Source organism: Ovis aries, chromosome 15 (genome assembly GCF_016772045.2).
Source record: "Ovis aries strain OAR_USU_Benz2616 breed Rambouillet chromosome 15, ARS-UI_Ramb_v3.0, whole genome shotgun sequence".
Taxonomy (NCBI): domain Eukaryota; kingdom Metazoa; phylum Chordata; class Mammalia; order Artiodactyla; family Bovidae; genus Ovis; species Ovis aries.
In genome coordinates, this window is record NC_056068.1 from 36,220,493 (window position 1) to 36,247,206 (window position 26,714).

General features: G+C 38.3%; 1 protein-coding gene across 50 annotated transcripts in view; it reads left to right on the forward strand.

Annotated features, from left to right (window-relative positions):
- SOX6 (SRY-box transcription factor 6) overlaps nt 1–26,714 on the forward strand; it is a 720,275-nt gene that overhangs the window by 661,891 nt on the left and 31,670 nt on the right. For all 50 annotated transcript variants that reach the window (XM_060399843.1, XM_060399842.1, XM_060399858.1 and 47 more), the window contains one exon: nt 9,187–9,295. In XM_060399843.1, the coding sequence (XP_060255826.1) occupies nt 9,187–9,295 (109 nt within the window). The remainder of the gene's footprint in view (nt 1–9,186; nt 9,296–26,714) is intronic.

Below are 26,714 nucleotides of genomic sequence, written 5' to 3' on the forward strand. Positions count from 1 at the left end.
AATTAGAAAGAAATAATTTAGTGTTATCAGGATTTAGCAACCAACCAAAGTGCCTAGTATCATCATGAGAGGCTCTGATGCTATAGTTAATAAGACTTGGACACAACATCTTGAGAAGTATGTTGGGGAGACTTGTAAACAGACATATAAACCAGTAATTATAATGCATTTGTCTATAAACATGGTGTGGTGATGGAACAAAATAGAGGGGCTGGTGGAAGGCAGTCAACAAAGGATTTTATCCAGACGAAATGCTTAAATTAAGCCTAGAGTAGGCTAATTATGATGTCATCCATAAAGGAAGGGCATTCTGTTAATAGAGTAGGGAATGGTATATGCAAATATACAAGGGCAAAAAATATCGTAGCTTATTTAGGAAACTCCAAGAAATTCTGTCTTCTTGGAACAGAGGCAGTAAACCAGAATGAGAAAGACATAAATCTGGTGAGGAAAGCAGCAGCCAGACCATGTACGGGACTATGAGCCATGCAGAGAAGCTTGCTTCTCCTCCTGTAGATAGAGGGCTTTCCTGGCGGCTCAGACGGTAAAGAATCTGCCTACAATGCAGGAGACGTGGGTTTGACCCCTGGTTTGGGACTCTCCCCTGGAGAAGGGAATGGCTACCCACTCCAGTCTTCTTTCCTGGAGAATTCCATGGACAGAGGATACAATCCATGGGGTCTCAGAGTCAGACATGACTGAATGACTAACACAGCAAAAACACAGCATGTGGATAATGGGGAGTATTTGCAGGCTTATAAATAAAGGAAAAGAAGATCCAGGTACTACATAGTTTCTAAGGCTAAAATTTAGATTTAATTCTCAGATGCTTAGCAACCAAGACAAAAATGAATGCATCTTTGGTTTTGTGGTTGTGTTGTTGACCCAGGAGCATGGATATAGGCCTTTAGATCAGGACACCGTCTTCATTAGTGTTTAGCTTTGAAACATTTAGCAAACACTAATACTATGTTTAACAGAAGTGGATATTTTATGAGCTGCTTTATATTTGCAAAGCACTCACATGTATAATCTCTTATTTAATCATTGCAACCCTGCAGCATGTCCATTTTCTATTCCATTTTACAAATGAGGAAACTGGCTCAGAGATATCACATAGTAATTAAGTTGTAGAGTTATTATTCTAAATTCACCTCAGCCCCATATGCCTATCTAAATTTTGGTTAAATGACTTGAAATATAAAAAATTCCTTTTGAGCCTCTTCTCTTGCAAAACTGACAGCAATAATAATATTTTTCCTTGTAGTATTGGTGGGAACGTAAAAGGAAATAGTCATTGCAAAGAGCCTTGCACTTAGTACATGTTCAATAAATGACACCGTTTCCTACTTTCGCCCCATTCACATCCTACAGAAGCAAACATGGTTGGAAAACTTAGGACTTAAATTATTCATGATTTCTAGCACAGCTTTGGGGTTAAGAGTGTATTACAAAGTAAAGAAATTAACAGTTTTAGCTGACAAAATGGTATTTAACAATGAAGTTCATTACCTCACTTCTAACAGCCAGAGTCTTTTTTTTAATTGTGATAACTGACTCTGGGACCATCAAAATAACCCTGTGAAAGTAAATCCCACTGCCTCCAAAATAACTCTTTCCAAAAAAAGAGTCACCTTTTGAAAGTACATGTGGTTACTTTCTAAAATAAAGCGTTCATTTTCAGTCCTTCCTTAAATTACTACATTTTAATAAGGATGTAAAATAAATACTAATAAAGTGATAGCTTTTCAAGTCAATAAAAAGGAAATTACCTGTGTGCTTAAGTAGTGTGTCTTGAGAATCACATCATGACAAGATATGTCCAGAGCTGGGAATTAGAGCAAGTCTTTCAGAGTAAGGCACAGACTTTCTCTCAACATTATACTTAGCATTGTCCTGTTTAAAAAGAAACAGAAGACTTTTTTATTTTCAAATGTATAATGCTTTTTAAGCCACGCATTTGTGGTGGATGTTATCCTCTCTTGCTAGTGTTTTGTAAAGATTTTGCAAAGATTCGGGTGTTAAGCTGCAGAAATTCCAAGTCAGACTCAAAAACCTCTTTTTCATATTGTGGTGTAATTAAATTGTATTCTTCTACTGTGTTCTTCTAAAATGGCTCACTTCCCTCTTTTTACAAGATATTTATGGACTTTTTCTGCATTTCCTTGTTTTGATGATTATTGACCAAAGAGACATCATTAATACAATGTGGAGGGTTAAGTCTAAACATCTCTTACATAAACTTGAACTATTATAAAATTGGTTCTTCTTGTTCTGTTTGAACACACTTGTACAAGGTATTTTTGATGTTTGTGGATTAATCAATTCTGTAGGCTTGCAAAAACCTGCAAATGTTTACAGATACTAACACTAAATGTTATATAAGATGCAAGACAGTCCCTGGTTTGAAAAATCTTTTGATGCTGTTGGGGAAGAGCTGGAGGTGCACATGATCCAAAGCTCAATTCCTTAATATAACATGTAACTAGGGGCTAATTATATAGGGAAGGCTAGGGATTTTTGTGTATCAGAGAGTAGACAGATCAGAGAGGTTATAGAGTTTATGAAGAACCTGGGCTTTGCAGGTTGAGGGATCAGTGCAAGAGGCTCTGCAGAAGGAGAATCAGCAAGCCTGAAAGATTAACTGGCAGAGAGGGGCAAGGAAAGCGGTGAGACAAATAGTACCGACAAGTTTATATTAATATAAACAGAGGATGGGAAGGGGAGTCATGTAAAGGGAAAACACTTACAGGCAAGTCTTTACTTTTGAAAAAGAGTTTTCCAGGATCGGAAAGACACCAAAGCTTGGAGCTCGGATGAACGGGCAAACCCTTTTTGGGGGGCTAGTACTCAGCAACTTATACATAGTGGAAACTTTAAGGATAGATAATATCTCAGAATATCGTGGTGGCCTTCAGTTCAGTTCAGTTCAGTCGCTTAGTTGTGTCGACTTTGCGACCCCATGGACTGCAGCACGCCAGGCTTCCCTGTCCATCACCAACTCCCGGAGCTTGTTCAAACTCATGTCCATAGAGTCAGTGATGCCATCCAACCATCTCATCCTCTGTCGTCCCCTTCTCCTCCTGCCTTCAATCTTTCCCAGCATCAGGGTCTTTTCAAATGAGTCAGTTCTTCACATCAGGTGGCCAAAGTATTGGACTTTCAGCTTCAGCATCAGTCCTTCCAATGAATATTCAATTGATTTCCTTTGGGATGGACTGGTTGTATCTCCTTGCAGTCCAAGAGACTCTCAAGAGTCTTCTGCAACACTGCACTTCAAAAGCATCAGTTCTTTGGTGCTCATCTTTCTTTATGATCCAACTCTCACATCCATACATGACTGCTGGAAAACCATAGCTTTGATTAGATGGACCTTTGTTGGCAAAGTAATGTCTCTGATTTTTAATATGCTGTCTAGGTTTGTCATAGCTTTTCTTCCGAGGAGTAAGTGTCTTTTAATTTCATGGCTGCAGTCACCATCTGCAGTGATTTTGGAGCCGAAAAATAAAGTTGCTCACTATTTCCATTGATTCCTCATCTATTTGCCATGAACTAATGGGACTGGATGCCATGATCTTAGTTTTCTGAATGCTGAGTTTTAAGCCAACTTTTTCACTCTCCTCTTTCACTTTCATCAAGAGGATCTTTAGTTCTTCTTAGCTTTCTGCCATAAGGGTGGTGTCATCTGCATATCTGAGGTTATTGATATTTCTCCAAGCAATCTTGATTCCAGCTTGTGCTTCATCCAACTCAGCATTTCTCATGATGTACTCTGCATATAAGTTAAATAAGCAGGACAATAAACAGCCTTGACGTACTCTTTTTCCTATTTGGAACCAGTCTGTTGTTCCATGTCCAGTTCTAACTGTTGCTTCTTGACCTGCATACAGATTTCTCAGGAGGCAGGTCTGGTTGCCTGGTATACCTATCTCTTTAAGAATTTTCCACAGTTTGTTGTGATCCACACAGTCAAAGACTTTGGTGTAGTCAATAAAGCAGAAGTAGATGTTTTTCTGGAACTCTCTTGCTTTTTCAACGATCTAACGGATTTTGGCAATTTGATCTCTGGTTCTTCTGCCTTTTCTAAATCCAGCTTGAACATCTGGGAGTTCACAGTTCACATACTGTCGAAGCCTAGCTTGGAGAATTTTGAGCATTACTTTGCTAGTGTGTGAGATGAGTGCAATTGTGCAGTAGTTTGAGCATTCTTTGGCATTGACTTTCTTTGGGATTGGAATGAAAACAGTGGCCACTGCTGAGTTTTCCAAATTTACTGGCATATTGAGTGCACTTTCACAGCATTAGGCCTTAGAGAATTTCTATTTATAATGCATTTATTTGTTACTTCTCTTAGAAAACTGCTTCAGTAGTACACAGAAAGATGGCTAGTAGCACTGTAGTATTAATTTTCTCTGCTAAAGTCCTTATTATCACAAATTTGAATGGTTTTAAAGATTCTTTAGTATTTAAATATTTATTTTAAGATATGTCAGCAAAATTCTTATTTACTTAAAAAATATTCATACCAAAATCCCTATGTAAGAGGTAGGTGGTTCTAAATTTGTGAGTACATGAGCATAGAATTTTCTGTTTGCTGTCTTCTAAATATAGAAGTATAATATATATAATGTGCATGTATTATTATAAAATATTTGTATAAAATATATATACAAATATTCTATGAACAGAACATCTGAGGGCTGGTGTAAAGTATACTAATTGTAATGTAACTTACATATGAAAGTAACATGATATTATTTTTTACCCATTTTGACTGCAATGTTATGTAATGGCTTCTTAGGTGCATGTTCTGCGCCTGTTATGGATGAGCTCGTATTCAGATATTCTTTGTAAAAGAGCTTTGAATACAGCTTGGTAAAATGCCTCTCATTTCAACCATTGGAATAAAATGTATCGCATCATTGTCCAGCCATGTCTGCCTGTCAAATGAAATATTATTTGTAAGGCAACAAACAAAAAGCGTCTCTCAGCATGTGCAGTTTTACACTTCGGTTTGTAGAAAGGAAGACCATGTTGAAATCATTTGAGGTGTGGCACAGGGTGGTCAGTCTTGGAAATCCAGTGGGAGGGTGCCCAGCACATCGTTACCTTTCACGCATTGTTTCTCAGGAGATGGCTGAAATCAGTCATCTCGCATATGGTTTGAAAAAGGCTTGTCTTGCTGGCAAGCAAACTGTTATTTAAGTATACAATCCACTCTACTACTGAAACAGTTTTGCCAAACTTATCCAAGTATTCTCACATGCTTAAAGATGGTATAAATATCATTTATTGCTAGCAGTTTTCTTCAGACTATATGGAATGTCTTCCTGCTGCCTGATCTAAGTGTCCCAGTTTACATTATGGCCTTTACTGCCTCTGTTTGATGGAGTGATCAGTAAAAATTTAATGACACTATAAAATAATAAAAATGTCATTAATTTACCACGGATCTTGGATGCAGTGGTTGTAAAGTTACATTAATAAACAGAATATTTTTTACAACAAAAAGCATTGTTACGTGGGAACGTATAAATAACACACATAAATTTAAGAGCAATTTTACTGTTAGCACACACATTATTATGGAATAGCCAATAAGTGTATAAAACATAGTATATAAAATTTTATTAAAATATACTGTGCACATCAAAAATTCAGCTTTTATCTAAGTGCAAAGAAAAGCCATTATTGTGTGCTTACTGTTTCATTGCTGTTCTTTCCCCATATCACAATTTTACATTTGTTGCCAGTAAGAGGAAGTTGATTTTTTTTTTTCCTAGATGAAAACAAACCTCTTATTTTTTAGCTACCCCAAATTCATTCTCTCTCTCCACCGATGCAAAGACAGAATTGATCAATCTTGCTATGGTAGGAAGGGAAAAGTTGCTAATCTAATGCAAAGTTAAAAATAATGCCTGAGGAGTTGAACGGTTTGTTCAGTGACTCTAGAAATAAGGGATAATAATGCAGCAGTCTATCTGTCATCAGTGAGGCTACCCCATCATTGACTCTGATAATATGTGAAGATGATGGATGCTACCGTCTTGTGGCTTGTAACATTTAACATTCATCAGCTCTCACTAAAGGGGGCTTTATCATTTAAATATCTTTATTTAATATGCAACATCTACCTCATACATCATAATTTCAAAGCACTTAGAGAGCCAACAGTCCTACAACACAGCAGAGCTGACTTTAATTTTTTTCAATAACTTTTATGTTGCCTGCATGTTTGTGACTGACAATGCATAAGTAAGTGTCTGATCATATCGCTGCATGTAAAATGCACATTTCACTGTCATCCTGTAGACTGGGGATTTTTCCTGCCTGGGGGGTTGAGATTAAAATTAGCATTGAGGTGTTTTGTTTATATCTCCAAAATATCTACTTGGGAACTATATACCTCGTGAAAACTTGTTCAAGTGCATGGAAAACTTAGAGTTAAGAGCTTGCCACCCATCGTCTGCATTTCCATATGGGGACATACCCATTGGCTCTTAATGGCCAGAAGTTGAGGGCCTCTTGGAACTAAAGAATCTTTAAACTTCTCTCTGTGCCCATGTCCACATCCTGTATTTACTAGGCTCATGTTCAACCTCACTGGTAAAATCTTTGCTTAGCTCAGCTGCCCTGAGCTAACTTGTAGACATAGACCCTCTTATCTTATGGTTATGTGGCTGGCAAATAAATATTCTGAGCTATTCTTTGAAGAAAAGAAGGAAATCTTCTGGGAGACTAGGTAGAAATTTATATGAAAGGGCATGGCTTTGCAGGGTCCTTCTTTAATCTCAAACACAAATGCTTAATATTACCAAATATAAAATGCAGCCCACTGCCCAAAACAATTTTTCTCATTGATTTATTTTCTGCCTATTTAACAAGCGTTTCATGGGATATTCTTCCTTGACTTCTATTCTGTCAAAATATTGATATTTTATAAGGAAACTATCTCTGCTGTAGATTTTTTTTTCAATGAAGTCAGAAAAATGTATGACTTCAAAGACACTGAGAATGTGTTGTTGAATGTTCTGAATGTTTTTTGTTATGATTAAAAACAAGCTGATACTACTGAATTGTGAGTGCACTTCATTTTTTATAAAAGAAAAGATATTATCATCATGTAAGCTTTGTTGTCTTAGGATTTTACAAACCATGGCATGTAATTTTCCCTCTTCTCTTTCCTTGTCAAAATATTGATATTCTTTCAGGAACTTTATGATTTTATTTTATTTTTTTTTACTGAGAATATTTTCCGGTAAAATCAAAGAGAATGAATGACTAGAAAGATACTTGAAATATGCATATTGATAGATAGCATGGTCTGTTGATTTTCAGAGAAAGTTGCTTTTCCCCCCATGAAAATACAGCTAAAGGTTGTTCTTCCAAGAAGATTGCAGGTGTCACATCAAAACTCCTTTTGCATTTAACACAGGGAAAGCATTCACATGCAAATATTTGAAATGCGAAACAATGTGATAAAACAAAGGTTGAATATTTTGCTGTCCCTGGTACTCCTCATCTTCACTTTCTTTTGCTTCACATCATGACAACCAAAAGTGCTCCTCAGTAATCAAAACTGGCTGATTAAAAGCAGCTGTCCTCCCCGCAACAATGTGTGCAACTCCCGTATGGCTTGTGGTTGCTTTTTGTTGTGGCCTGCATCAGGATAATTTGTTCTTGTGCAGCAGTGTTGTCACATAAGAAGATATTGGGGAACCATACTTAATTTGCTTTTTATTTTCACTTTTTTCAAAAATAAGTGTCATGTTTCAGAGGTTTCCCCACATACCACTTTTGTTAACTAGTTAGTATTACCCAGTTGGGGAAATTCATGATTATAATTTTGTTGCCATCTTTCATAGAAATGGTGCTAGATTAAAGCAAGGTTTATACTGTATTTTCTTCCAACACAGATTTCAACATTACATGATGAAGGGGAACTGGAAGACTTCCTGCACAATTTGACTGATGGGAATTAATTATAGAAATATAATGATATTCAAAAATAATCATATTAGAAAGCACAAGTGTAGTGAGGCTGTACAAATGAGACACAGCCTCTATCAAGTAATTGTATGTTTGCTCTTTAAGAATATTTCCAAGTTTCTAAACATCTTACAGAAAAGAACACTCAGAGTGTTTCCATCTAATGCCGAACATGCTCAGTACAGAACTAGGTCATTGAACAATAGACTGAACAGCAATCAGCACTCTACTGCTGCATAATGCATTAAGTATAACATGCAGAAACCATTCCCGGAGCTGGAAGCTGCTATTTCATGTCTGTAAATTCAAGCTGACATGACATTTAATATTGTTTCATAGTAATGAACAACAAGGTTTCATTCATTCATAAGCACAACACAAAGCCAAGTTTGAGTCTGGAGAGAAACAAGGAGGAGAGAAGGAGACACGTGCTGTTTTTCTGCAGACAAGAACACCATGTTAATGCTGGTCAATGAGCTCCCTGCTACCGATCCAGAGAGCGACAGAAGGAGAGTTCATTGTGATGCTTCAGACGACTGCTCCTAGAAGGACAGGTTAACAAGTAAAACACCTTTGGGTTTTCCTAGTGTAATGGCAGAAGTGTTTAACTTTCCTGACTCAAGGGCTGGCCGGGAGTGATGTGCTGCTTCTCACTTACCAGGAAGTTACAGTTCAAACTCCTGAACAAAATACAGTATCAGTGCTGTCATCTAGTCTGCCTGCTTTGAAATATTTGTTTTTGAAATCTTCTTGCCTAAAATTCTGATTTGTATTTTTCCAGGAGTACCAATGCAAACTATGATCTCTAAATGGGAAATCTCCCCTCCCCATTGAATAACAGTATATTCTAATGGAAACTGCTCTTTCAAATTTTGTGCTTTTGGCTCACACCTTTCAATTGCATTCCTTTTAGATGACTGGAACAAATCCAACAGAGAGAAGATGTGCAGTACAGCCCTGGCAGGTTTCCTGCCACAGATGTCCTTTCCTTAGAGCTACTATGGTTTAGGTGCTGTCAGCACTGTTGGTGCCACAAACAGCCTTTAGTGGAATCTTCCTGAAAGATTTTCTGAGTTCCAGTTGGTCAGAAATGATGTTTGTAAATTCAAGTTTCATCCATTAAGCAAGGTAGAAATTGGAAGGAAAAAGTGGCTGCTTTGGAAGCTAGAATAAGTCTCTGGTTATTCTTTCCTCTAGGAAAGAACACGCTTTGAAAATTTGGGGCCCCAGTTAACAGGAAAGTCAAGTGAAGATGGAAAGCTGGGCCCAGGTGTCATCGATCTTACCCGGCCAGAAGATGCAGAGGGTGAGTGGCTTTTCTGTAGCTCTTTTCTGCTGCTCTGTGTGTCTCTAAAGGTACACCCGAGTTAGATAGAGGATCTTTATGGTCTTTCTTGGAAGTAACCAGATCAATTTTCTTGGCAAAACAGAAGAAATGTTAGTCTTCATTGTGTGTTACAGTTGAGGAATTTGAAATTCATGTAGATCCTGTTACTGAACACATAGCAAAAAGAACTTTCTATATTCCATTGAACAACAAAATTCTGTGTTTCAACCACCTCAAGACTTCCTTATTTATTTTTCTTTTTAGGGACAAATTTACAAAGAAGGATTTTTTTTTTTAACCCCCATATAAGTGATTCCCAGGTGCAATCAAACCCTTCTGGAAATTAAATGATAGTATGAAGCAGATCTGGTGTAAAATTAATAATTGCTTGGGCAAGGCCTAGCCTGTGTCTGGATACTAACCTTTACAAAGTCTTTTGAAAGTCTAGATGGTAAAGACCAGCTTTACTCTCAATGTGTTTACCCCTAGCAGTATCAATGCCTGTCCACTTCTTTTTCCTTTTTGTTTGTTTTAAATGCACAAGCAGCGAATCAGCAGAAATTGCTCCCCAGAGGCTGAGTACAATTTATGAGTTAGGTCAGCACTTCAGTAGTAATGTTGCCTGGTTATTTACTGTGTCATCACAGAGTAGGGACTGGTTTTCCCTTTAGCTGTGCCTTTGGCAGAATCCCTCCCACCAGTCAGGGAAGATTAATTTGTTCTCTTCAGAGTAACACAATACTTCACCCATCTCGGGTCCCAGCTAAAGTCCTTTAGCTTGAGGGGAAGAATCTTACTGTTATCCCTTTTACTGGTATGATTTCTTCCAGGACCCTAATCCCTTGAAAATGTCTAAAGACTTTTCATAGCAGCATCTGATCTAGGCATGGCTTTTAGTGATGGTTGGAGCCATCCTGGGCAGTTCAGAAATCCCTGGCATGAGCACTAAGGGAGGGGTAGTATCAGACATTAGGAAGCACTTCAGAGAGTCTTCAGAAGGCAGGTTCTTCATACCAGTAGGAGAGACTAATATTTAATGGACGTCCTGGGGACAAGGTGTTAAACTCTGATTGGTTTGTGCCTGTATGAGAACAGGGAAGGAAGGAAAGAGAAAGGAAGAGGAGGAGGAGCAGGAGCAGAAAGGAGGAATAAAGAGAACTCAAAAGCAGAAATCACTCACTGTCTTTCACGAAAAATGAGCACTGAGAGCAGAGTGGCACTGACATTTTTATAGGCACTTAGAGATACAGGGTTTTTTTTTCCCTCCCTGGTGAGGACTAAGCTTCTGTGGTTTAGGGACTCAGTTATTCAGGTGTGGCCCATCTCAATTTTGTTGGAAGATGGTGCTGTAGAGTACCTCATTTTTGACCAGACACAATGAAATAATACTTTTCATCACTTTGGAGTATTCAGTCTGGTTGTTGGTTTGTTGTTGTTGTTTTTTTTTTTTGGTAGACTAGGAGTTAGAGAATTCTACCACCTTATCCTTGTTCTGAGTTTTCTTAAAGTCATTCATCTTTCTTCACTTAGTATCTTAACTGTGTTGTTGTTCAATTGCTCGGTTGTGTCTGACTCTTTATGACCCCATGGACTGCAGCATAGCTGGTGTCCCTTCTTAACTGTACAGTAGGTATAAAGTCATTTGCCCCTCAGTAATGTTAATAATCTAATTGATGATATCATATGCTTGGTAAGTTAAAAATCATAGTCAGAGTTATTAACCATTATGAAAAGAAAAAATAAAAGGCTTAACTGTAGAGAAACAGATTATATAGAAGCTTCTTTGGAACTTCCATTCAATTCAAACACAGATTGTTTGGATTCAAGCTAATTTCCTAATTATTACGCTTTTTATAAGCAAACATTTATTAAGCACTAATATTCCAGAGAACGTGCTAAGCTTTTAACCCATATTTTCTCATTTAAATCATATACAACTATGTAAAGAAGGTATTTTTTCCCATTTTACAGATGAGAAAATTGAGGCTGAGAATAGTTAAGTAACTTGCCACAGGTCATATAGGTGGTAAGGGCAGAGGTGAGAGTTGATCCTAGGCAAACTGACTCCAGAACCCAAGACATTAAGTACTGTGCTATCCTGCACCCCTTGTATATACAAATATATAAGTGGTGCCTTCATTTTCCTGAACAAACTCCTTGCGACCTTTCTCAGTATGGCCCATTTCCTCTCCCCTAAATATAGCAAGTCATGCCATGCGCCCGCTCTCGTGTTACACTGTCACACATAACAGCAATGCCTGATGAGTGTAATAGTAGAAGGCCTGTAGTGGCTCAGGAGCTTAAGGAGCGTGTGAAAACCTCCCTTCAGAAGCTTGCCCAGAGTTGCCATTGAGACCTCGTGTGCTTTTGGGGGACTGTGAGTTCATGAATGGAGTCAAGTTACCTGCTCTAATACCGAGAGAAGTGGAGCGCCTTTGTGAGGACTGCTGGGATGGGGAGCCGCCTTCTGCTGACTTCAGGATATTTTCTGGCATCTGTTCAAGCATAAGCTGATTGCAAAGCCTGCTGGAGTTTCAGTTCATATTAAAGTCAGAGTAGATAACAGGTACACATAATACTTTCTCCACTTTGCTAGTAAGAAGGAACTGAAGTGAAAGAATATTTAAAAATGTATTCACTCTTTCATTCAGTCTTGGTCAAAAAACAAACATTTCTTGAGTGCCTGTTCTGTGTGCCAGTCCCTGAACTACACAGTGGATAAACCAAAGGAAGCAAAACAAATATGTTCCTGACCTCTTAGAGCTTAAAGTATAGTGAAGGAAGATGGAAGATTAAAAGGGAAATGCATAGATAATAAGGCAGATATAATTATCACTGAGAAAAGTATTAAGAAGATCAAGACTTCTTTGTTCCCCACAGAGGTTCAGAGTGGAAGCTACTTAGGTAAGCTCCACTGGCAAGTGAGTTTTAAGCTCTAGCTCAGGATGTCATCCCTTCTTTGTCCACACATGATCTGGCTTTGAACAGCTGAGATATTTTTCCAGCTTTATTGAAATATAATTGACATATAACCTTGGTGCAAATTTAAGGTATAAACTGTGATGATTTGAAAACACATATATTTTGGGAAATGATTACCGCAGTAAGGTTAGTTAGCACCTCTATACCTCACAAATTATCTTTGCTTGATGAGAAAATTAAAAACCTACTCTCTTAGCAATTTTCAAGTGTATAGGCAGTATTTTTACCTATAGTCACCCTGCCATATATCAGATCCCCAGAGCTTATTCATCTTATAACTGGAAGTTTATACTCTTTGACCAATATCTTTCCCTATCCCCTTCCTCCTAGTCCCTGGAAATCACCATTCTATTCTCTGTTTTTATGAGTGTAGCCTCTTTTGATTCCATGTATGCGTGAGATCATATAACATTTGTCTTTCTTGTCTGACATCATTTAGCATGTGCCTTCAAGGTCATCCATCTTGCTGCTAGTGGCAGGGTTTTCTTTTTTTATGGATGTGATATTTTTATCACATTCAAAAATATAAATGTATAAAGCAATCTCTGTATCCTTCATCTGCTCATGTGTATGTCCTGGCTATTGTGAATAATACATAATGGCAGTTTTAAGGGGCTCTCCCCTTCCTCTGGGGCTTCGCTGGTGGCTCAGATGGTAAAGAATCTGCCTGCAGTGCAGGAGACCCAGGTTCGATCTCTGGGTTGAGAAGCTTCCCTGGAGAAGGAAGTGGCTACCGACTCGAGTATTCTTGCCTGGAGAATCCCAATGGACAGAGCAGAGGAGCCTAGCAGGCTACAGTCCATGGGATTGCAGAGTCAGACACGACTGAGTGACTAACATCCCTTCCTCTGCTTTCACCCCATTCTCCTGTGTGGCTTCTGAAGTGACTAAAGTAAGCCTGGCTTCACAGGAAAATATCTGCCAGTTGTGAAAATGCCAATATCACTGAGTAAGCAATTTGTAGGCCTGCTTCATAGCTTTGAGCATAGAAGCAGCAGGGAAAGGTCACCAAAAGAGGCAGCTGTGCGTGTGTATTAGCCACTCATCAAAATCGAATGACAAAACCGTAAGCCAAGAAAACAGAAATTAAAAATATAAAAGGCAAATGTCTTCAAAATTTTATTTTTAAAGTCCAGCTGTTATTTGGCTTGAATATGACAAGACAGCATTTCTTGTTCACCATGATATTTATAAAACTACAAATTCATAGTGCTGGGGGCTTAGGAAACATGTTTAAGGTCTTGTTATACTTTGGAGCTGGAGAAGGCAATGGCACCCCACTCCAGTACTCTTGCCTGGAAAATCCCATGGACGGAGGAGCCTGGTGGGCTGCAGTCCATGGGGTCACGACTGAGCGACTTCACTTTCACCTTTTACTTTCACACATTGGAGAAGGAAATGGCAACCCACTTCAGTGCTCTTGCCTGGAAAATCCCAGGGACGGCGGAACCTAGTGAGCTGTTGTCTATGGGGTCGCACAGAGTCAGACATGGCTGAAGCGATTTAGCAGCAGCAGCAGCAGCATACTTTGGAGCATTTGATGGCTTTGTTTGTATTGAACTCACAAAATTTGTTAGCTCCTATGTAGGGCATGTAAGGAAGAAAGGACTCAATTAATTGAGTCTGTCACCATGTATTAAGAATGACAAACAGATGTTTAATTTTTTATGGACTTTTCATTTGGCATTTCCCCTCTCCTTGTTCTCCTTAGACAAGAGTGCAGTTCTTATCCCAACTCCACTAATTTCAGGGTTGCAAAGTATAGTAGAAAGGGCTCTGGTCTGGTTATTGGGAAATTTGGACTAAAGTCCTTTGCTAAATAGAGGCAAATAAGTGACTAAGGCCTCTGGGCTTAACTTTATCTTTTGAAGGAGGTTTGTTGGACTCTATTATCTCTAGTGGTGTTGCTGTAGGTGCCGCTTCAGTTGTGTCCTACTTTTTCCAATTCCATGGACTGTAGCCCACCAGGCTCTTCTGTCCATGGGAATCTCAGAGGCAAGAATACTGGAGTAATTGCCATGCCCTCCTCCAAGGGATCTTCCCAACCCAGGGATCGAACCCACGTCTCTTATGTCTCCTGCATTGGCAGGACAGTTCTCTACCGCTAGCGCCACCTGGGAAGTCCTCCATTATTTTTAGGGTCCCCTCAAAATGCAAGATTGCTATTAGGGCCTTCATGAAACAGAACGTGTTTCTTATAAGAAAGGTGATCTGTCCACAATAGCTTTCATTTAGTTTTTCTTTCTGTTTTTTTTCAGCGAAATAAAAGAGGAGACCAATATCTTTGGGAGTGTATTTGCTCCACTTCCTGAATTGAATTTTTGAGGCCCTTGATCTTTTCTATTAATGAGAAGGTCTCTCATTTCCCAGTTACTTTCACAGGTGGACGCTCCCTTTCTCTTTCCCTCTCTTCTCCTTCTCTTCCCCCAGCAACAATAGTGGTAGCTTGCCCTCTTTTTTTTTTTAATGTATTCTTTCCATTCTGTTTCTTCTCTCTCACACACCTTTATTTTTTCTGTTTTTTTTTTTAAAGCTTAGATAAGAAAACATTCTTCTAACACTTCCTTTAATTCTTGAATTTAATTACCGTGTCCCAGTCGCAGAGGGAGGCCACACCTCATTTTGACATGGAGCATAGTAGAATATGAGCTCTAAAAGGGATGAACTCAGAGTGATTATCATTAGGCAGGCTTTTGGACCCTGGATTGGAAATGTAATGATGTGCTGTCCTCCACGTATTAGAAACTTGCATTGATTTGAATGGAAATGGATGTGTGCACCAAGAATAGCCCCTTTTAGAAAACAGTTGCTCTCAGATTTGCTTAGAAAGGTTTTATAGATTTGTACTGAATTTGTGAGTTGGATCCCAGCCAAAATGGCCTTAACCCTCTGAAAGCTTCATTTTTGTGTGTGTGAACTTCTGATTGCTTCTAAGTTTTAAATCTCAAGATAGCTTTATTTTTGTCAACCTAAGCTCTCTGTTTATAGACAAATAACAGGGACTGCAACTTTTCCTTTTTCCTTAAAAAATGCACCACTTGATGTGAATGTCTTCTCTTAAAAATCCTGCTTACCCTTTGATCCATACTTTGGGAAATCTCTGAAGCTTTTCTCATTTCCTTTCTCTTCCCTGGATCTTTACTCCTGGCAGAGAAGGAAGATTGACTTGATGATACAGGGCTCATCCAAGGCAGCAGAGGCAAACCAGAATATAATCTAGGGACGGATTTAAAGGCCACATCTGCTTATACTTTGGAATGTAAGGGTTGTTATTAGTTCAAGCCCACCAGATATAGTGCTTCACATAACAACACTTAGATTCTCAGAACTGGAATAAAGGAGAGACATGTAATCCGAGTGACAATTCCATCCAAGAAATCCCTTTCTATATCCCTGACGAGTAGTTGTCTTACTTCTGTTCAAATGTCTCTAATAGTCTAATGACAGAAAACAGACTACTTCTTGGGAAACTCATTCTATCTAGTTTTAATTATTAATTCTTTGTTGTTTGTCTTTGCTTTTTTACAACTTCTATTCATTGGTTCTAGTCTTACTTTTGGATTCCAACAAGATGAGGCTTACAATTTCTCCACAAGACACTCCTTCAGATATTTCCTAAAGGGTTAGGAAACTCAGCTTCCGTTTGTCCCATTCTAAGTCAGTCACGTTCTTTTCCTGAATTTTCTCATCTGTAGTTGAAGAAGTTGGTGTAGGTAATTTTCAGTCTACAATGCTTTAACGCTTTTTCCTGCTACCATACAAGTGAAATCATTCACCTTAAGTCAGCCAGAATGTAACAAGTGTAAAATAAGGACCACATCATCTTCAATATAAGTGAAATTATCATTGAAATGTACCAGAGATGAGATGTCATTGTCCAAGAAGGTATCTAAGTACTAGACTGTATACCAGGAATAAAAGATGGGAAACTATACATATTAAGATTTTTTTTAAATCCAGGTAAATGAGAAGGGAGCGCTAGCCAGAACCTTGCTATGGACTTCCTGATCTGGCCTTCTGAGGTTTCCAGGCATCTTAAAGAAATGAATAGGCAAAGAAGTCTATATGGAGCCAGCAGGCTGAGGTCTGAGGCCAGGATGTGTGGCCAGGGAGGCCTAGGACATGGTGAAGACTAAGTAACAGCCACAAAGGCTGGGACATAAGCAGAGTTCAAAAAGCCCTTGGCTCTGGACTAAGTCTGTGGTATGAGTATCACAAAAATGTATTTTACTGTGGATATAAACGGTTTTAGAGGATCCTGTGTACCAGTTTATATCAGCACTATATATAAAGTGCAGCTCTCTTAAACAAGCAAATAAACTTCTCTTAAAGAAATATATTTGCTATGTCTTAAAAGCTCCCAAATAACTTTTAATGTTGGTAGAAAACAATTTCCATTGAACTCTCGAAGTGATGGATCGTCCTGATGGGACAAGAGAGGGAAATGTCAAGATTCTTGTATAACTCCATCCCCTGATACTCCATAAAGAGAACTCAACCTACTTCTCAGAGTTGCTTAAGCTGGAAAGCCCAATCAAAGACACAGCATCCCCTTAGTGAAGATCTTAGACCAAAGAGCCGATTATTTTTCTTTGGGCTGCCTTCTTTAAAGAGGCGTCATTCACACACGCACACACGCACACACACAATTATCTAGTTTTCTAACTGAATATCCTCTGTTCTGGGGAAGAAATGCTTGTCTATGCCATTACTGAATCATACAGAAGTAACCCTGCCCCCCTATCTTGCTATAGCAACTGGGTGGCAAAAGATTTAATGCTATCTACCATGGAAATTAGACCCAGGACAAGAGCAGCAGCATATGTTCCCAATGGGACTGGGAAAGCGAGTCTGTGCTTCCTCAGCAGTATGTGCATCTGCTTCACATAAACCAGCATATTAGAATAAACGCTGGCTGATAGAGGTCTGTCTGCCATGTCTGGACTGTGTGGTGACTGACTGTTGAAATGTTCCCTGTTCCAGAATCCTCTTCTCTTGGCAGCAAGAGCCGTTTAATTTCCCATCTGCTGGCTACAGAATTCAGCCCAACCTTTTAGCCTGGTGGACTTTGGGCTTCCTTGGCCTCCCCTGGTGTTTCAGATGGTAAAGTGTCTGCCTGCAATGCGGGAGACCAGGGTTTGATCCCTGGGCTGTGACGATCCCCTGGAGAAGAAAATGGCAACCCACTCCAGTATTCTTGCCTGGCAAATCCCACTGGATGGAGGAGCCTGACAGACTGTAGTCCATGACATCACAAAGAGAATCAACTAGTGACTTCACTTTAGGCTGGTGGAATTTAAAGGGCCTCAGGGCAATTGGTGTGCTCTTTAAGTTATCTCTGCGTAAGATCAGGATTGAATTTGAGACCAAACTTTTTTTTTTTTTGATTGATCCTGTCCTTCTTTTCAAATTCTGATAATTGTGCTTATCCCCCCAATCCAATAACCACCCAGTTCTCTGGTTTTCTGATACTGACTTCTTATCTTTTTTTCTTTAACTAAAAAATTCTTACCTTTGAATATTTCCTTCTTATAGATTCATTCTCTCATTTTACTCTGCTTGCCTATCACTGTTCGTTTACACATAGGATCTCTCATTTCATAATCTTTAGAAGTGATACTCTGTAGACTTCTTAGGTGGCACAATGGTAAAGAATGTGCCTGCCAATGCAGGAGATACAAGAGACATGGGTTCGATTCCTGGACCAGGAAGATCCCTTGGAATAGGAAATGGCAACTTACTCCAGTGTTCTTGCCTGGAAAATTCCATGGATAGGGGAGCCTGGCACATGGTACATGAGGTTGTAAAGAGCTGGACACAACACAACTCTGTAGACTAGGCCACCAGTTCCACTAGCTCAGTCTTTCCAAACAGGATCTATCCCTACTGAGAGTCCCCCAATCTTTAGTGTTACCCACATGTTCAAATTATAATTTACTGATTATCTCTTATGTGCACAGCACTGTTAAGGACATGGAGAGAAGGGTTTTTTAAAAGATGGACTATACTGTATTCTTCAAGAGCTAGCAATGTAGCTAGGGTGATTATATTAGCATACACAGAAAGCAGAACAACCTAAAGTGCTATGTGTTTAAATATATCATTAGAGAAACAGAAAAGAGTGCTATTTAGAAGAGGAAGCTACAGTGCTTTGTTGATAGCAGTTATTCTGGAAGACCTGATAGAAATAGAGCTGGAGATAAGCCTAGGTTTGGAAAAACAAAGAGAAAGAGAAGAATTTTCAGTTGAGGGAATGAATAATCCAAACAGACTCAGAAATGGTAAAGCACACGGACATTCATAAGGAAGTTTCAGAAAGGAAGAGTCAATTCTCATCTCTGTGTTCTTCACCAAGCCCAGTACAGAACTTTCTACATGTTTGTACCCAGTGAATATTTGTTGAATTGAATATGTTATAAAAATAGCTGGGTTCCATAGAACTACGACCTTGAGTTCCATAGAGCTAAGGCTGAGGAATTTGGGCTTTGCCACCAACTAAACAGGCATTAACCTTTAGTTGTTCAAGATTGACTTAAATTATGTATAGAGGTTGAAAATAATGGAAAAGCAGCAGTTAGGTTGATTTGGTGATCTGTTAGTCTCTTTATCTTTATTCTTCTGTTCTTGTCATTTCAGAGGGGATATTCAATGGTTATTTTTTCATATTACATCATGAGAGAGCTGAGTAGGTGTTAGGAAGGTTTTTATTCAAGTCATATTAAAAATACCTATTTTCCTCCTGGGTATAATACTCATTTACATATGATTTCGCTTTGTCTGCTGTGACTGTACAGTGCTTTACAAATCAGTCTTATACTTGTTCCTCTCACTAGAGGAGAGTTGATTTTTTTTTTAGTTGTTTTTGTTCAGTGGATACTTACCCTTAGACATGATGTCCCAAATTAGGTCATGATACCAGAGGGAAGAGATTGTGTAAGAACTTATCAATATTTGTGCTGTACTGTAGATTGTTACATTTAAGAATAGGCTGTAAAAAGTAATTCTGAACTAAAACTTAATATCCCAGGTCTCAGCCCTGGAAAGAAGAATTTCATAAGCAATATATTCAACTATTTAAAATTTTTACTAAAAGTAAAAATTATAACTTACTGGTATATGTATATTTACTTTCATGGTAGAGAAATCATTTCATACTTCTTCAATATAAGCTCACTTTTCACTCAGTAGGTTGATCCTGCATCAGGACAAGATGAAAAAGGGTAACAGCAGCTACTCCACACTGCAGAATCACAGAACAGCTAATAGAGGAGAAAGGGAAAATGACTGTCCACTGTCCCTGAAGCTCCACTGCCCTTTACTTATTACACAGGCAGTAGTCTTAATCCTTTGTTATTCCAGTGAGTCTGTTGTAAAAAGGTATAAATTCACAAGATAGTGGTTTGTTCTTCTCCCCCCCGCCGATTTTTTTCCTGGCTTGAACTGAGCAGCATAGTTTGGCTACAGGTCCCACAAGTGGGAACTGGGGAGATGTGAGAGTTTCTTTTTGATTGTGTCTTATGCATATTCGATGTATTTCAGTTCTATATCACAGGACACTCTTGAAATATATTTTTAGCTCTGGGGCAGAAAAGAGGCTCCACTAAGTAGTAAATTGCACTCTCCAGCTAAGGCTTCATTTTGCAACTACCCTGAAGGACAGAACTGTGCAGTAGAGGAAATATCACCCAGGTATGAGGAAGGACTAGAAAGGGAACAACTGTGAGTTAAGCCCTGCTGTGTTCTTGGTACTAGAATAGACATTCTACTACTTCTCTTACCATTATTACTACTGCTGTTTCTAAGGGCATGTACTGTTTAATGAATGGGTACTGGGTTTCAGTCACTGCTAAGAAAGGTACATTCCTACTTAATGCTCAAAAATGCTCTACTTATCACCCAGAAAAGTAGAAGTTATTAGCTCTCTTTTATAAGGAGATGAAACTGTTGTTCAGAGGTGGGAAATAATTTACCCAAGGTCACTTATTTAGGAAGGATCAAATTAAAATTCAAACCCAGATCTGTCTAGCTATATAGTATCTGAGCTATACTGACTCCCATTTTTGTCTGAGATGGGCTGATTCAGTTGGTCGCCTTTGTTGAAAGCAGTTTTTTTCCTGTTGGTTTTCATTAAAAATCAGAAAAATATATTGAGAAATAGAAACGTGTGAAAAGATTTTTTTTAGTCTTTCAAACCACACAGATATTAAATGCATTTCAGATACTTTCACCAGCTCTTAGGACAAAGAATTTTTGATAGACTACAAAATTGATTTGGCTACCCAAAATCCTTGAGCCATCTCCTTCTAACACTATTTCCATGTCCCCAACCTTAAAGAAAAAAAAAAAAAATTGGTTTCTACTGTACCTATGATCTGCCTCTCTCATTCTAGTAAAAGGCAGATTTCCAGGAACAAATGAAATGAAAAGGAGATGCCAATTAAATTAGTTTTGTTGAATTTTTAAGCTAAGTCTAGATGCTATTGAAACAATTCAGCTGACCACTTTAGAAATTTATTTTGATGGCAGGTGTGAACCTTTGGGAGTAGTTACATTTCAGTTCACTGTTATTTTGCCATTTGCTAACTGTGAGACTTGGGCAGTTTAACTTCTCTAACCTCAGATGTGGATTAGATGGTCTTTAATATCCACCTCATGGTGAAAATTTCTAATTCTATGAACATGTTTTATCCATTCCATATTGACTCTGTCTAAGGAAGGTCCTGTCATGTTCCTGTTTGAATGTATGCTTTAGTTGTATTTACACAAATCCCATAGCATTAGAATAGCTTTCAGATTTATTATTTCAAAAAAACTCAGGTTTGCCTTATCATCCTTTCAGGATTTCCCTGAAAGTGGGAGGCTGGGATTTCAGAATTGTACAGTGTGGAAAGTCAATAAAAGAAGATTCGAACCAATGATCTCTGAGTCCCAAACTGTGGGTTCATTTTCCCATTAAACCCATTTTTTATTTTATAGAGGGTTTGAGTAAGGCAAAATACTTAAGAAAATATAAGAAATAAAATGGGGTTTATATAAAATCTGATTTCAGAGATTCTTGGGTTCTAATGTAATGTGTAAACATCTGAATCTCACCCCAAAATTGTCACTGTTGAAGATGTCTGATGGTCTCTGTTATGACAATTGAGTGCTTACCTTATGGCAGCTCTTGTCCCAGACCCCGAGGAAGCAGTTATGAGCAAGACACAGTGCAGTTCCTGCCCTTTTGAGGTGCACAGTCTAGTGAAGACAGTGGGCCCATGCAACTGGCAATTTGGATAAAATATAATAAATGTAAGATAGGCACAGGGTGCTGTGGGAGCCTAAAATACTTAGCCCAACATAACAAACCAGATAAGACTATCTGGGGAAGATGATCCCTGACATGACTCAAAGAATGAGTTGATTGCAAAACAGGAAATTCCAGGAAAAGGGAAAGCATGGGTTCCTAGTATAAAAACAAGATGGTATGTAGAGAACTAGAAGTGGTTTGGTATTATAAAGCAAAAATATATTCAAGTAGCCAGAGATGGAACTGAAGCCAGGTCATGGAGAACTTTGTGTACCATACCAAGGAGTTTGAACTTCATCTTTGGGGCATTAGGGAGCCATTGAAAACTTTAATATTAGGAGTGCCCTGGTCAGAACTGCACTTGTGATGGATCACCCTGGCTGAAATTAGGAAGAGGTATTTAAGTGCAGCCTGGTAACTCGAAACTGGAAATAAAAATATCAGCTAGAAGACTAGTATTTCAAATAGTCCATCAGAAACAGTGAGGGCAAGGCAATCGATGAAGTGATAAGGATGGAAATGAGCGGATGGGTTTAATAGTCTTTGTTAACTAACTCTGAGATTTGCTTCATCTTGGTTTGTGCTTCTTAATTTCATGTAGAGTCTACGGTAATATATTGAGTTGGATGAAGCCAGAAACTGCTGAGCAATATGAATTATTAAGTAAAGCCTTTTACCAGACTCTGTGTTCTCCAAGGGAATCTGCTTTAATCTGAGCCTGGTTCTCCTGAAAACTTAGGAAGCCAGAACCTTTTATTGTCTTACTTCCTGCACAGTGGTCTCTGGTTCAGACTTAAAGAATGCCTTTTTGCCTGGGGTCAACAGCTTGTAAGCCTTCCTTCTGTGCACACAAATAACAAATAGATAATAAGTAGAATATTTGAACGTTCTCTGTTACCTTCAGGTCATTAAAATAAAGAATCACATAAGTTATCTCAGTTGCCCTTGGATCCTGTAGTTGATATGAGATAAAGGGCTCCGTTGAGCTGTCTGTGTAAAGCAAATATAACTTGAGAATTAAAAGGAAAAAGTAAACATGGGCACCAAAGCTGAAAGCGGGAGACTCTTGAAAACACAGACTGGTACATCACTGGTTAGAATTTCCTTCATTTTGCAAAGCCACGAGCCACATGCATCAGCTCACCACAAAGTCATTAAGCCTTTTTAAGCTCAGATGAAAAACATTAACAAATACCACAAAAGGCTTTAGTATAGCCCCTTTGTTCACTCACATATGGCACTTTATAACTCCTGCGCCACTCTGGTCATGGTGTTTGTTTAAGCTGCCTCCATCAGGCTGGTCCTGAAAGAACAAAAGACATCTTGAGCAACCCTAAGCAGGAAATGGGCTAATCTAAACATGGCTTGTGACACTTTAAGTAGAATAGAAAGGGGAGGGATTGATTAGTCATTAATGTCCAATTGGCTCCATATGGATGTTGCAATAATAAAGCCTTTTTTTCAGAGCAGTAGCAGAGTTATTGAATTAGAGGTTTATGTTTCCTCAGAGCTGACCTTAGGGAATTCCCTTTTGGTTCTTCTTGTTGATCTTTTAAAGAGAATGGAGTTTCCAATAGGAAAAACTAGAAGCCTTATCCACAATAACGCTTGCTCATAATGCTACAACCGAGAAGTGAATTAATTTAGCATAATTTTAATCTCTATTATAATTTCAGTCCTTAGTGCTTTCTTTTGCATTCTCTTGCATCTTTGGTGGGGCAGTATTTCCGAAGCCAATTAGACAGTGGCTCAAACTTCATAACTGGTAATAGGCTCCTTTAATGTGCTTAACAGTGCAGAGAAATGGTATCCTTACGGGGGAAAGTAATGTTCCAGCTGAGAAATGCTGGGTTTTGAGAATCAGAGTTATTTCGTATCACTGAGTAGTTCCTGGGGTAGCTTTGATGTAGGGTGAATGCACTGGACCTCGCCCTGTTCCTTGTTAGCAGTATACTAGCAACAAGTTATTACAGAGGAAGGCAGCCTACCTCTCTGGGTTTTGGTTTCTTCATCGGTTGTTGTTGTTTAGTCACGCAGTTGTACCCAACTCTTTGCAGCCCCATGGACCACGGCATGCCAGGCTTCCCTGTCCTTCATTATCTCCTGGAGTTTCCTCAAACTAGCGTCTTTTGAGTTGATGATGCCATCCAGCCATCTCATCCTCTGTCACCCCTTCTCCTCCTGCCCTCAATCTTCCCCAGCATCATGGTCTTTTCCAGTGAATTGGCCCTTTGCATCAGGTGGCTAATGTATTGGAGCTTCAGCTTCAGCATCAGTCCTTCCAATGAATATTCAGGGTTGATTTCCTTTAGGATTGACTGGATTGATCTCCTTGCTGTCCAAGGGATTCTCAAGAGTCTTCTCCAGTTACCACGGTTTGAAAACATCAGTTCTTCAGCACTCAGCCTTCTTTATGGTCCGACTCTCACATTCGTACATGACTACTGGAAAAACCATAGCTTTGACTATATGGACCTTTGTCAGCAAAGTGATGTCTCTGCTTTTTAATACACTGTCTAGGTTTGTCAGAGCTTTTCTTCCAAGGAGCAAGCAGCTTTTAATTTTGTGGCTGCAGTGATTTTGGAGCCCAAGAAAATAAAGTCTGTCACTGTTTCCATTTCCCCCATCTATTTGCCACAAAGTGATGGGACCAGATACCATGATCTTAGTTTTTTGAATGTTGAATTTTAAGTCACCTTTTTCACTCTCTTTCACCTTTATCAAGGTAAAGTGAGACAAATATATTTACTCTCTTACCCGTTTCAGAGGACTGTGAAGAGGATCGAGATAATGTGTTCACTGAAAGCACTTAGTAAATGTTATTGTAGGCAAAATTCCTTAATACACTAGATGTTTCTATTCTGGAAACTGATCTCTGGTGTAGACTAGTGAAAAAAGTAAACTGTTCCTTAAATGTGTTACTTTGCCACACTAAGTAGTAAAACATCTGTCTCCAAATTTTCAGTGGAATTTTTTAATGTATACACTGCATATGTTTATATCTCTACCTCTATCTATCTGTCATCTACCTGTCTAATTTACTCAGTGTATTTCTTGGTGTGGTTAAATTCAGTACTTAACATAAGAAGAGTATTTAGGGTAAGTAGGGATAAATGAATCTTAAAATGAAAACAGAAAAATGAAAAATTACCTATAACATCCCTGTGCATTAATAAAGATTAATGGTCAAAGGAAGAGTTAGTACTTTAATCAAAGTACCACAGATAATTCATCTTTCATTCCTATACCACTGGTTGCTTTTTTTTTTAACCAAGCTTTAACTTAGAAGAACATTCATATTTTGCATCTGCCTTCTTTAAGTTATGATACCCATCAGTCAATCATTCTTTCTAACCTATCTAGATAATCCTCTATAAAAGACATAGAGTGCAAACCATACTCTTCCCCCACTGGTATCCCTCCTTCTCTGAAGATGCAACACATCAGTTGTCTAGTGATTAAGGTTCGTGCTCAGCCATGGAATGTATATTCCTGCCAAGTAAACCACTAGGATAACCAAATCATCTCTCTCTCTTATTTTCCAAGAAGAAATCAAATTTGAATATCAAGTAGCCTTCTTATAATGAAAGTGGGTTCACATTCTGGCAGTAAATGGGAGTACAGTTAGCAGAACTTCCAGAATCATAGACAACTGTCAGCCATTCCTCCAACATAGTGCACTAGACTTCTTCAGTATTAAGATACATTCGGTGAGATAAACTTGGTGAAAAAAGATCCAACCTATGTAATATTGCTACCTCCCCTCTGTCCTAATTTTTCATGTCCACTTCTAATATTACTTTATCTTCTACATTTTCATTTGTGATTCACTCATGATCATTTTCTCTGTTAACCCAAATGTGTCACATAACTCTTTACAAAATTTGACAAGAGAAAATTGACTATTCTGTTGATTGACTGAAGTACTCTAAAATAGTGTGATTGTCGAGGACCCAATGGTATATATTGCATTTGCCTTTTTTAAATTAGTAAGCAGTTATGCATTTTTGCCCTTTTTAATAATTCTTTTTGATAATGAGACCTTTTTTTTTCTTTTTGAGTTCCCAATGGCTTGGATATGCCGCACACTCGGGTTTATAGAGAAAAAAATATTTCAGAAAAATATCACTTTCATTTGTTTGTCTGGTTTTCTTTTATGTTGGTACTTTTGTTTTTACCTTTTAAAACTAAGCATTGAATTAGTTTTATTTTGGATAGTATCTCATTGTTTGGATATACCACTGTTCACCCATTTTCCAGTTATTTTTAGTCTTTGGTTATTCTGAATAGAAGCGCTGTGATAGTCTAAAAAGTTTTCATTTGTTTGGGGTAAGTGTTTACAAATGGAATTGCATGTCATCAGAAAGTCTATATTTTACTTTATAAGAAAATACCAAACTGTTTTCCAAAATGGTTATGCCATTTTTCACTTCCACTACCAATATGTTGGTATCTGAGTTCCAGTTGCTCCATATCCTTGCCAACAATTAGTTTTGTAAGCCATTCCAGTGGGTGCAAGATGATATATGGGTTTAATTTGACTTTCCTGATGACTAATGACATGGAATACCTTTTCATGTCTCATTGGCCATGACCGTGTCTTTCGTAAATTTTTTTTAATGAATCTTTTGCTTATTTTTAAATTATATTATCTACTTCTTTGTTTTTGGTGGAAGTTCTTTATATATTCTTGATACAAGTTCTTGTCAAACGTGTATTGTGAATGTTTTTTTCCCAGTCTGCGCCTTAACAATCACTTTTGATAAGCTGAGCCTTACCAAAAATTGACCTTTGATAAAGGTCAATTTGTTACTTTCCGTATATATTAGTGTTTTATCTGCCATATCCAAGAATCTTCGCTTACTATAAGATCACTAAACTATTCTCCAAAATACTCCTTGAGGAGTGTTATAGTTTTTGCTTTAATTTTAAATTGATTCATCTCAATTAATTGTTGAGTGTAATGTGTGGTATGAGGTCAATTTTACTTTTTTCCAACACCAGGGAAGCCCACTTTAACAATGTGTGGTAAGAGGTCAGTTTTACTTTCTTCTACGTATTTGTCTCCTTGTTCAAGCACTGTTGGTTGAAAACAATTATCAGTTCCCACTTTAATAGCCTAAGTCT